The 13,122-nt window shown below is 38.5% G+C and overlaps 1 protein-coding gene across 2 annotated transcripts; it reads left to right on the top strand.

Annotated features, from left to right (window-relative positions):
- The first annotated feature begins 6,224 nt into the window (after window positions 1-6,224).
- On the top strand, window positions 6,225-10,675 carry LOC143706736 (E3 SUMO-protein ligase CBX4-like). Of its 2 annotated transcripts, XM_077198978.1 has the most exons (5): window positions 6,225-6,499; window positions 6,715-6,758; window positions 7,181-7,246; window positions 8,379-8,445; window positions 8,852-10,675. In XM_077198978.1, exons 1-5 carry the CDS (start codon window positions 6,431-6,433, stop codon window positions 10,238-10,240), a joined length of 1,635 nt encoding a protein of 544 aa, XP_077055093.1. In that variant the 5' UTR covers window positions 6,225-6,430; the 3' UTR covers window positions 10,241-10,675. The 2 variants fall into 2 exon arrangements, with proteins under 2 accessions (XP_077055093.1, XP_077055094.1); XM_077198979.1 differs by lacking the exon at window positions 7,181-7,246 and having other exon boundaries at window positions 6,357-6,499.
- The last annotated feature ends 2,447 nt before the right edge of the window (window positions 10,676-13,122 follow it).

Raw genomic sequence — 13,122 nt, 5'->3', positions numbered from 1 at the left:
AAACAGATTGCATGTGCATTTAAATGATAAAAAAATAACTTTGATGGTGATCCAGATTTGCTTTTTCATTGACTCTAAACAGATTTAAGGTATATTCCGCTGCCTGACATATTTGTGGAAAACACCATACAATTGACTTAAATCGTGCCATTGTTCTTTTGTTTGAAGGTTACCTGCAGATTATGGGTATGTGCACGACCCCACACACTCTGATGCACACACTTCGCTTCAGAGCTCATTTTGCTCACTTTCTTTCCTCCTGCCTGCAAAGTGCTCAATACAGTATTGACTTGTTCTCCACGGCAACCTGCAAAATTCCACCGACTCCCCTCCACGAGCCTGGCGGTCTGTCTCTCCACCCCTCCCTCTATCGCTCGCTCTGTCTCCATCACTTCTCCCATCCCCCCATCTCCAGCTCCAGGGATGTGGTGACACTCAATGTGTGTGTGGTTGAAAGAGGGTGTGTGTGTGTGTGTGTGTGTGTGTGTGTGTGTGTGTGTGTGTGTGTGTGTGTGTGTGTGTGTGTGTGTGTGTGTGTGTGTGTGTGTGTGTGTGTGTGTGTGTGTGTGTGTGTCATGACTTCAGATGTGTGTGTTTATCATGCATGTGTGTGTCCACACACCATGTGTGTTGTGGGGGTGGCTCATTGCATGGGGCTGCAGGCAGTGTGTTTTAAAGAGCCAGTCACTCTAGCAGTCATGATAACAATGACTTCAGCACAGCCATTTCAGTGCGCTGATCCAAAAAGAACACACAACCATCCGAATCTGGCAATCTATTTTTCTCTTGATAAAATAGCTTCAGAAAATCTGTAAGACAGGTGCACATAATTGCTTTCAAATATTCACATCATATAGAATTTGCTATCCTGTTTTGACTGCTGTGCAGATATCAACTGGATTTGATCTCAGTTGAGTCTGCCAGAAGGACACAGAGGGGCTGCCTGAGGGATGCGGTCCTGTGAAATGAGTATGTCATTATAAAAGGCTTGTTATGGCAGATGATGCTGATCACGCTACTCCGTGTTAATGTGGAAATGTGAGGGTGAGTTAGGCACCAATCGGTGCCTAACTCATTGGGCTTGTACGAGTCACTGTGACGACAGTCTGTTTTCCCACTCTCATATGAAAAATGGCAATAAGGCACTTAAGTTATAACTGTTACAGCTGTTGACACTGTGTGTGTTTATGTTTGCAGTTGTGTTTACAATATAAGTATGTATACTCATTTTGCATTTTAAGGTTGTGGCACAAACAATTTTCATTATAGTATTTTTTTTATCATTTCATTTTTTATTTTATTTTAGATGGGTTACAATCCCAAACCATCCCACATGTATGGGACAAATAGAACAGTCAGAATAAAATCATATTACCAATGTCAAATATATACAGTATTGTACCATAATACAACATCTTATTATATTCCAATATTATTCCAGTAATAGGCAAATACATAAAATAAACAGGTGGTACAAAAAGCTGTCACTGGGGTGGTACCCTTACAAACGGTACTGATATGTGTCATTTAGGTAATAATCTGTACACTATATAGGTAATACTATGTACATTTAAGGTACTAGTGTGCAACCTTTAAGGGTAAATAAGGTACAAAAGTGTACCTTTAAAAATTGTACTTTTTCTGAGAATGAAATTTTAGCCATGGTATTAATTCCAGTACAAAGTTCTTTACATTATCTATATTTCTATTACTGTAGAGCCCTTAATGCAATCCAGTTGATTCTTACAGAAGATAAATCATGAAAGGGGATGTCTAACAAGCATTGCAAAAATGTATAACTCATGAACGTTACACATGCTTTTTGACAATGGTTAAAGTCATCATTCAGGAGGATGCAAGGCAGGGTTCATTTTAAAATCAAGCAGACATATATCAACTTATTACTCAAAAGGTGCATATAGTTACCCAGGGGTTGGCACTAAAGAGGAAAAAGGTGGGACTGAGTAACTGAGTCCTTGGGCCAGAGCCATGGGGAACCACAAAGATCCTCCCAAGGGCAGGGACATTGAAATTAGCTGAGGGGGGCTCCAAAGCAATACACACAGTACAAGGGGCCCAGAAGCCTAGCAAAGGCCCTTCCCAAAATTTGTTGCAATTTTTTAATGTCACTTGCAACACAACATTATGTAAATTAACTGAAGGTTAGGATTATGCTTCCCAGATCCCCTCTATCCTATATTCTTGCTCCAGTCTTCCTGGATATTAACTGAAATGTGTTGTTGACTCTATTTATTAAATATGAAATGCACAAACACTTCTAAAACATATGTAGGTCCTGTACAACAAAGTTTTTATTTGTTGAATATTAGCTGAGAGGGAGTTTTTTTTAATAGATAGGTGTGATTACATATGCATTATCAGATGTTTAAAGTTGTTAATACAAACTGATTGGATTGGTTATGAAGGTACAGCATGAATAATTGTTAAACTTTAATTTTACTAACGAATGTTCAACGAATTAAACATTGGTTGACAGTTGGTAGTGGGTGGTGGGTGATATCAAATGAATTCTAAAAATATTCTTAACTGTTATTTTCCCATAGCTTTGATTGTGTTCAACATGGCTGATTGTTAAGCCAAAGTACTATTTACATTTATCTGACGCTTTTATCCAAAGCGACTTACAATTGCTATGTATGTTAGAGGTCGCACACCTCTGGAGCAATTAGGGGTTAAGTGTCTTGCTCAGGGACACATTGGTGTCTCACAGTGGATTTGAACCCGGGTCTCTCACACCAAAGATATGTGTCTTATCCACTGCACCATCACCACCCTCTAACTTGCTACTATGCAGTTTTACCCCAAAAAGTATCAGTACGCAAGCCAAATGAGTTCCAAACTAATAATTTAGAGGTGCATCTATCAGTTACGCATCTGCTCACTACACTTATGTTGTTATTCTTTCATCCACAGCCCCACCTCTATCTTTAGTTTTTTTCATCAACATTCATTAAAGTCGTCCACATTCCATTTGCACTGTTATTGTTATACTGTTATATGACAGATATTAATAGTCATCCAAACTGGATGAATCTGTTCAAGTGCAATGCACATACTCCGCTCAATGCTGAAGTTATAGTCACTGAGGTGTATATATAATTAGTGTTGACGGATTAGTTATGGAAATAATTTCAAACTAAATCTGATGGAGGCTGTTTATTACATGCTCTTTTATTTATTTTTTAAATATATTTTTGTTTGTTGTACTGTTCTTAAGGAGCAAATAACTGCAAAATAAATCTTCTTGTTTCCCCTTGCTTAATGAAGCATGCTAGTTAATATCATGGGTGTTGAAAATAGGTATAGCAGGTATAAGTCCCCCTGACAACTGTGATCATGTTCTGAGAAGAGAAATTACCTGACACCCATAACATAGAATTGTATTGGTCAATGAATTCTGAGTGACTGACAGGGTGAAATGGATTGTGTAATTTAGTTCAAATCCCCTGATTAGATTAGGCATTATTGTCATGAGATATCAGTAAATAAAAATAAATAAAAAACAATGCAGGACAAACTTATAAACATGTCCCCCAATTTGGGTCTTTTCGCGTTGTCTAGAATATTTGCTCAGCGGGGCAGTATGTTAAAAAAAATTATGAAAAAGTCGTGGCATATTTTGATGTTACATGAAGGTGCAAAGAGCATCAACTCTTGGTTCCCACACCAGCATCAGGGAGACAACGATATCGGGATGCACCCGAAGCTCAGCTTTACCCGCAAACGAAATTGCACCCCTGGGTGCCAGATAACATTTTCGAGAACATACGACGGAAATTTTAAAGTGCCTTTCAAATAGGATGATGACTTTATTAACATGTTTCAATTGGCCAAACACCGGCAATTTTTTTTAAAGAGTTTGCATTATATTTTAATGACTATAAGAGTTGATGACGAAGACTGCATGTCAGTTATGCATTACATAAAACAGAACAACCAGCCAAACTCGAGTTCAAAACTGCCAGGCTCTAGGTGCCTAGTGTTACCTTTGGGCTACAACCTTTTAGTAAATGCGACAAGTAGGTTTCGCATATTCAGCGTTTCATTCGAAGGCAGCAGAAACGTCGTCATGGATTTAAGATCTATGTGACAATGAATTCTTGAAAACATCCTTTTGATCAAATCCTTGAAACCTAGAGAGGTTCTGCTTCGTTTTGCAAGGTCTTTAAACAATGTTTAATGTTCTCAGTTTAAGCTTGACAGATATCTAAACTGTGCGCTGACAGGGAACAGAATACAACGAAATAAGTTTCATGCGCACCAACATTGAGGGATAATAAGAGAGTTAATTCTCTTGAGTAGCCTGATAACGATCCTTTCTCCTCTCAGTAGTTAAACAGATTCTTACGTAGTTTTTCCAGATTATTAACAGTAGGCTATTTTTTGTATACATTAGCCTATAGCCTAGTCAGAAGAGAGAGAATGTGTCAGTTGTTCTGAAATTTAGTCTTGAGGCCACAGTTGTGTTCTTCTTGGTTTGCGGTGATCTAACTTACAACACTTGGATTTTATTTTGCTAAGTGTAGCCCATCCTAAACAAGTAGGCTACTTGAGGAACAGTATGAGAAAGACTTGACCCAACTCTTTATTTAACGTGATTTAAATTAGCCTAGTAACATGAACATCTCATATATGAGCACCAGAGATCAGCAGTTTAAAATGTTAAAATATTGTTCTTTAATGAAACAAGTAGGCTAACTCACGATTGTCTAGTACTAAAATTAGCTATTGCATTGGTTAAACTTCATGTTACACTACAGAATCTCCCGTAAAATTACACAGATGGGTTCGTGCGATTAAACTATGTTTACAATGCTACAATTCGTCGCCATGCACACGAGTCAATAAGATAAACTTTTGATCTATCTGAGAAGTTAATTTTAACTGCATAATGTCCGTGAAAACATAGGTTACCAATGTTTCATTTAATAGCATATATTCAAGTATTTTCGCTGCTTTTCAGCAGTCATTGCCTTATAAGGAAAGGCAGTCGTGCCTCTCTGCAATAGGCTGAGAATTGCCGCCTGCAGTTAACCCTTATCATGCTGAATTTTTCTGAAGATTTGTCGTTTTGTGGCCGCAAAAATCCATTATTATGTTTGTATGATTGTGCATATTATTAAGTGTATGTGTGCAAGTGTATCAGTGCATATTTTGAGTATGGGTGCACATTATTAAGTGAGTATGTCTTGTTGTGTGTGTGTGTGTGTGTGTGTGTGTGTGTGTGTGTGTGTGTGTGTGTGTGTGTGTGTGTGTGTGTGTGTGTGTGTGTGTGTGTGAGAGAGAGAGAGAGAGAGAGAGAGAGAGAGAGAGAGAGAGAGAGATTTCCCAGTCTTAAGATTGTACGCACAGCCTTTGTGGCACATGCCATGGATGAGTAGGCATTGCCCTGGGTTTTCACACGTTCGTTTGCCACTGCAGTTTTTTCACAGGTCCTAAAGCAGCCGTTGGCCGTCAGAAGGCAGATGTCAGATGAAAATGCGTATCAGCTAGTTAAGTGCTAAAGGCTTTGAAGACCAACCACAGTGACCTACATATTGTAGCCTTTATTTGCAGTAAACTCTAACGTGCGCTGAATGAGTCTAAACAACTACATTTTGTAGATCATTGTCTAGGCAACTTGTAGGCCTATCCAAACAACAAAATAATTTGTATCCTCTCTTAGTGCAATTTTCCCAAACGAAGACAGATCTCGGATCATAAAATAAACTGTTTAGGACGAGTACCAAATCTAATATCCAAATTAAATTAAATTTAGTCAAGACTTCGTCCTGGTCAAACCAAGGCTTGGACACCAAAATATGATTATGTTATAATCTAATTTATTATGATCGTGGTGTCAACGTAGGCTATAGGTTTAAGTGTAGGCCTACATCTGTGATTTTTAGGTGTTTTTTCAACTTAATCAAACAAGCATTTTGTTCATTAGGCTTAACTCTTCGCTTTAGTATAGGCCTATATATCATAGAGCAGCTATTCATTTATAATATTATCTTCTTCAAAGTTATCCCTGCATTGATAGGCTACAAACTTAAAATGGAGGGTAAATCACATTAAAAAACATTCCTGATGCTGATAATGATTTATTCTGTCAGACACCCGAAACTGCTAAATGACAAATGATGAAGTAACCTAATCAAGCTTGATTTTAAAAATGGTTTAATTGTCACGATTGTTCTCTACGTCATGAAGGAAGAATACTCGCCCCAGACCTGAAGGGCTGCTGTAACGACTCGTTCGGTAAACCCGTGGTACAGGGCTGACCAGCCTCTACACCGCCCCTCCTGTGTGACGTCAAGCCCATAGCTATTTGCATGAAGTACGTTGTACAGCTCATTTGAGTTAAGACTGAGTCTCACTTGAGAAGCGATCGCGCGCGCACTGAGAAGTATTACAGCGCGCGCTGAAAATGGAGCTGCCCGCCGCGGGTGAGCACGTCTTCGCGGTGGAAAGCATCGAAAAGAAACGCATTAGAAAGGTCTGCGATTTTCTCTTAACACACTCTTTACATTGTTCATATTGTAAGCGTATTAAACGTGCAAGTAATGTTTGTATTTTAAAAGCGCGAACACAAGAGTATGGATTTGTTTCTGAATCTCGGACTAGTAATAGTAATGTTTTATTTATTTATTATATTTACAGCAATTTCCAATAGTAGCCAACTAATTGGCTTTGTTTTTGTGATATTTGCAGGGAAGGTTTGAGTACCTAGTCAAGTGGAGAGGCTGGTCTCCCAAGTAAGTTTCCCTTCAAGATGTCACTGGCTTGCAGTGCTATTTTAATGTGTGTGTGTGAGAGAGAGAGTGTGTAAGAGAGAGAGAGAGGGGGGGGGGGGGGTACATAATAAATAATGTATTTTATGGTAAGTAATATTGTTTAATATTTAAGCTTAATGCTATAGAAACTGGGTTCTGTTCATACAAAATAATCGTATATTTTAAAACGATATTATACTAACAGTACCAAACAATTAACAGTTTTATTTACGTCATATTTTTGAATCGGATCGTTCAACAGGACCTTGTTAGTGCCTCCTGTTAGTTAGTCGTTCAGATGACAGCCACCACGTTAGATAGTTCGGTTGAGAGAGCTGGTGATATTCATGCTTCTCTGCTCTCCCCTCTTCCCTCGCTATCCACCTCCTTTCTTCTTTCTATAGATATAACACGTGGGAGCCAGAGGAAAATATTCTGGACCCGAGACTTCTCGTCGCTTTCCAAAATCGGTGAGACATAGATGCAGCCTTGGCTTGACGCTCTGACCTTGTACAGCCGAAAGGGGAAAAGGAGGGAAGATGCTTTCACTACCGCTGCGCTCGTGCTCATTCTTTTTCACTTTCTCTCTCGGTGACAGAAGGGGGAGCACACAAGAGCGGGAGAGAACTTGTGCGCAGGCGCGCCATGATATATTACAATTGTGTGACTGAATGTAATTGCGCGGTACACCAATGCCACGGTCAGAGCACAGCCATTAAAGGATGTTTACATATAGACGTGTCTAGAAAATGTGATCCTTTGAGACGTCTTGCAATCCTTGTGGAACCATTTATCAATATCATAAACAAACGTGCCGCTGTTTCAATATTGTACCAGGCTAGACATCTCCAAATGCCCTAAAACAAAAAGCTTACAGCCAAGGTTGACTACAAGCCTAATTGACTGTATTTTGCATTACAAATGGCCAGTTTTTCGTGGCTACACATGCATTCACGCCTCCTCGAAATTCCGCACACATTTTTGTCTGGTATTCATTTTCTTTGACTGGCATTTACGTGCACCATTAGCGGTCTCTCTCGTGACGAGGATTTCTGTTTGGAGTAATTGCACGCGCCCCTTGAGTATAAAATCGTTCTAGGTCGTCTAATTAGGTTTTTGCAATATTGTTTTATAGAAGGTCGATGGGAAAAGAGCTAATGGCCCATTTCTCTACTGCTCATGGACGTAGTTTGAGATAACAAATAGCCTAAATAATATAAGCCGGAAAAGCCTGTCAAATAAGGATTTTTATCAAGCAGTATTATTGATATTGATGGGACAGAATAATTTATTCATGAGTTTTGTCATCTTTCTGGTTTTCTTTTTTGTTTACCCTTTCTTTCTAACTGGGATTGTCCACCAAATTAGTAAACACTATTTTTTTAAACAATGTGTGTGCTGTCTGAGCAACACAGAATGTTCTTTATATTATGTAATCAGTTTTTATGTAATGCCACTGGTGGGCAATTAAGTGCATTTTTAAATAATACAAAAAACAGTAATTGACATGCCCCATAATGGGACAATGGTCTAAATAAATATTTGTGTTGTGTGTTTCTTTCTATCATGACTTTGTATAATCTAAAACTCTTTTCTTTTCAGGGAAAGACAAGAGCAGCTAATGGGTTATCGCAAACGAGGGCCAAAACCAAAACACCTTCTCCTGCAGGTAATATTACTTACAATCATTTCACGAATTCACACTTACATACAATTAGAGGGAGTAAAGTTTTTGGCGTTCTGTCCGGGGGTAGGGCTCAGAGTTTGGCCTGAACCCAGAGATTTGGCCTGAACCCCCCTACCCCCCAATATATGTAAATGGTTAGGACTAGAAATGTGGAGAAGGGGTGGTGGAGGGATGCTGCTAAACTGTCAATGGATTTAGGTGAGACTGCTGAATATATACAGCTCTTATCGTTGATTGCTGAGTGCTCTTCACTCGTGTTAATTATCTGAACATGATCCTCCCGAACTTAGTTAATAAAACATCATCAAAACCCAATTAACTTCTGTGAAAGTCACGCCAATACTTGTTTTTACTTTAAAGCTCATTGTTAATTTGTCTAATTTCCAAGGTACCATCATTTGCCAGAAGATCCAGTGTTCTCACAGACCTTCAGGATGTGTCTCAGGATGAGGATAACCAACCCAAAGCAACTTCAGACCTGGTTCAAAGCCAGCAATACCAGCTTAACAGTAAGAAGCACCATCCCTACCAGCCCAACCCAAAAGACAAGCAGGGAAATACACAAACAAATGGGAAAAAGAAGCACTACTACCAGCTCAACAGCAAGAAACACCACCACTATCAACCAAACCCTAAAATCTATGACTCCCTGTATCAGAGTCTCAGAGAGACCAAAGTTCCCGAGTTGACTGACAAGGAATGGAATTTATCTCCAGCTCTACAGCAGAAATGGGTTCAAGATAAGGATTCTGGGTGCCTCAGCAAGGTGAGGAATATTACAATGGAGTTGAAAAACCTTTCTAAACTAAACGGTAGAGATGACTTAAACGTGACTGCAAACAATGCAAAGGAGGACACAACACCTGCCAATGGAATAAGCAGCAAACTGAAGATTGTGAAGAACAAGAATAAAAATGGGCGCATTGTCATTGTCATGAGCAAGTACATGGAAAATGGCACACAGACAGCTAAAATTAAGAAGGGAATGGCTGATGCTGAGAGAAAAAGGCAAGCACAGGACTGTAAGTCCTGTGGAACAGATGAGAGTACAGAGAAGATAAAGTACACAAAGAAGCAAAGTCTTGTGAAAGTGATAAAAAAGGACAGTAAAACTGAGTCTGCCTGTTTAAGGCTTTCCAATGGACTATCATCCTGTAGAGGGGACAATCCTAAAAAAGCATACTCCGTAGTGTTTGAACCAAACAACTCAAAGAAGCCTGGCAGCACCGGAGAGCATGCATCTGATGAACAACCCTTGAAACTGACAACCAAAACCAGTCTGACTCCATTGCCTTTTGAGATGAATGATCAAAGTGGCACCCAATCTACCCAATATGATCCCCCAACCTTCCCTCAAAAGCGTTGCTGCTCTGAGGCAGATAGTGGTAGCGGGGAGGCTAAGAGGTTCTTAAGTTCTCAGAGTATAAGTGCTCCAAATACTGAGTTATCTCACTCGTACAATGGCACCACAGACTTCAATGACCATAAGCACTCTGGCGGACATGATTTTGAAATCCTGGACTTCAACCAAGATGAACCCATAGATCTCAGCTGTGTAAGGTCAAGAGAAGAGAGAAACATTTCTACACATTCTCAGATTGGAAACTATATAGCAACTGGGAAAGAAGTGGTGTCCACACCAGGACAAGTAGAGATAGAAATGAAAAAATCTATTCCAAGCTTTACACCTTTTCTGGGGAATATAATAATCACTGATGTCACAGCGAACTGCCTCACAGTGACATTCAAGGAGTATGTTAAGTTTAGGAATATATGATGGATACAAAGTCTATAAAGACTACTGACTATTTACTGTGAATTTGTAAAAAATGTAAAGCATGTTTAATCATCAAGTCCTCAAATTTGCCTGAATATTTTGAAACAATCTAGTGTAAAGTTTTGATAGTTTCAAACTGCATTCAAAAAATTATTAATTTTCAAATTCACACATTTAACTATTCCATTTTAGGGATAGAAAAATAAACTAAACAGGGTTTCCTGTTAATAACTTGTTTCATATTAGCTCAAAGCTATTTGAAGTGCCGTTATTTCAGAAGGCTTAAATATAAGGAGGAGCACTTACTACACATGTAATACTGAGAAATGTTTTCTACTGATCTGTATTTTATAGTCATCGTTTTAAAAAATGTAAATTGAAATGTGTTATTAAGGTTTGTCTAAGCATATTAAAAGTTTTATTTTATGTTTTTGAGTAAGATCTCAGTCTTTTCTTGTACTGCAAGCAGGTGTCTGATGAATAGAGAAGTTTCATTTGCACTGACGTGTGACAAGCTAACAGATTGGCCATGTGAGAGATAGCAAAGCATCATTACTATCATGTAAATGCATAGGATATCAATATCAGACTGAACTTTGCACAACCCCTGAACAGCACAGATGAGCAGGGAGGTGAATGACACTTAAGACTTCTGTCATGTGTTTTGGAGCAACTCATGTTTTAAGTGTAGCTCATGTTTTTTATTTATTAATTTATTATTATTATTATTATTAGCTGACGGGGTTCGCCTAGTGTCACATTAAATTGATTCATTAAAAAGAAACATGGCAATTCCGCATACAGTTAGTACAACAGAGCATATATCATCCTATGAAAATTAGGCCCGTCTTTTGGATTGCTGGCAGCAGTTTTTTTTTTATCGCTTTTCGAAGCTACGTTATAGACAAGGCCTAACTTAAAACCTCTCCAGAAAAAAGTACAGTATGACTGTATAGTGTATAATTATGCGTTAAGCTTATCTACAGCAGCCCTTAGCCTACATTTAAACATGATCGAGATCAGGTAAATCATCCAATTTAAAACATTAGGGCTATCAAGAATTTTGTCGTTGTTATTTTTGTTTTAGAGATGTCATGTTTTAACTTGCTACAAGAAACATAAACAGGAATATCTAAGAAAACTGAAATCTGTTTAAATGCTGGATATTGCCTCTGAACACCCATACAAAGAAATTCCCCGAGCTATCAGGCACTACAAGCTGACCAGGGAAAGCAAGAGGGAAACTATCGCGGCTTCGAATGCATTTTCCATTTTTGTTCAGATAAGGTTTACGGTTGAGCCCAGTGAATGATTAGCCTACACAGCATTTTACTCAAGCCATGTGGTGAGAACCTCAGGTTGTCAAAATAATGATAATAAACTAATAAAACACCTCTTACAAACAGATCGGACACTGTTGCTTAAAATCTAATTCCCTGAACTCGGTAAGGAGTAGGCTAATAGCCTCCTGAAAATCTATTCAGCACACATTTTGAGGACAGTGGTAGGCCTAAGACAGACAACGCAAAAAGGATTATAATACATGGGTTTGCCGCGGCTCTCAGAAAAAAAAAGGGGGGGGGGGGGGGTGTAAACAGCGCTGACATTTCAACATTTAACAGGCATTTAGGCAGTAGTCTTTAGCCTATATAACCCCCATAAAGCATTCCAAAATGTGAATGAATGTCGCTTTTACAGATAGAATATAGACTTTGTATTTATGTCCTCTAAATAGAATAATATGCTAGCCTTATTTCTTTATAGGCTAAACTTTCTTTATGCGCAAGACGGTCCATATAGCCTACCCCGACAAGAATAGCCTATGCATCGTCAGATGTTTATCGGTATAAAACACACCGTAGGCTAGAATATTAGAATATTAATTATGATAGGCTTCATGGTAGCTTTCGCTTGCTACTATCATGGAGCTTTCAAAGCTTTGAACAGCCTGATGTAGCCTATAAAACCAGACTTATTTTTTGTCAGCGTTAACATGGCGTACAGCAAACGTCTCTTTCTCACGGCAAGACTGCTTAGTAGGCTATTAGTCAATCCAAAAAATAGGCAGGGGTTGGTTAACCGTGAAATTTATGTCAACGATGGGCTTCGGAAAAGCAATGAAACGGAATCAACCATTTCCTCATGCTGCACCGTCTGAGATAAAGCTGCTTTCGCTGCGGTTATAAAATGGCTTCCTTTGGTCCATTCACTTTATTTGCGATCAGCTTATGAATTCAGCTTTACAGGAGCGTATTTTGTCGATTGTTAATTTTATTTAAAATATGCTTTGAACATATTCTTTTGAAATAATAAAGTTATAGCCTACAAATTATTTTAGTTAAATATTAAGCTATTTATGGGCACAGATTCGTAAAATAAAGCGTTGGATAATGAGAGGGGACACAGAAACGTTCTGAAAGCTGTGGTTGAAACTGCCACAGATCGCTTTATTAAAATGTAGTGATTTGATCATGAGATAAGAAGCGTTCTAAAGCTGTGGACCCTTTAGATATGGACCATTTAACTGCTTGTGGTCATTGAAAGATCGGCTTAGGTTGAAAATAGCCTACCTATGTTAATCACTTTTTTAAATAATATGATCTAATCTAATAGGCTACAAGTCGTCTTTAGAAGCTTGTAAACATAATCAGCAGAATAAGCTATAACTGCAGTTGGACTACATATTTTCTTCTTCTTCTTCTTCTTCTTCTTCTTCTTCTTCTTCTTCTTCTTCTTCTTTATTTACTTAAAAATCTAAAATAAATATTGTTAATACAAGGTTATCCCACATGTTTACTAGCGAGACTTAGATTAATTTTATTTGGCACATAAAGCCTATTTTGTAAACCGTAGCCAATGCACGACTTTTTCCGACATCCACC

Source organism: Siphateles boraxobius, unplaced genomic scaffold (genome assembly GCF_051911475.1).
Source record: "Siphateles boraxobius isolate OS27281-9 unplaced genomic scaffold, OSU_SipBor_1 41, whole genome shotgun sequence".
Classification (NCBI taxonomy): Eukaryota; Metazoa; Chordata; class Actinopteri; order Cypriniformes; family Leuciscidae; genus Siphateles; species Siphateles boraxobius.
The sequence above is the reverse complement of the archived record's forward strand: the minus strand, read 5'-3'. Positions and strand labels throughout refer to the sequence as shown.

Bases quoted from the DNA above. Each gene is read 5' to 3' on its own strand.
- LOC143706736 (XM_077198978.1), top strand. From the start codon at position 6,431: ATGGAGCTGCCCGCCGCGGGTGAGCACGTCTTCGCGGTGGAAAGCATC. The intron at 6,500-6,714 runs GTCTGCGATTTT...TGATATTTGCAG, and splicing joins AAAAGAAACGCATTAGAAAG to GGAAGGTTTGAGTACCTAGT. The intron at 8,446-8,851 runs GTAATATTACTT...CTAATTTCCAAG, and splicing joins CAAAACACCTTCTCCTGCAG to GTACCATCATTTGCCAGAAG.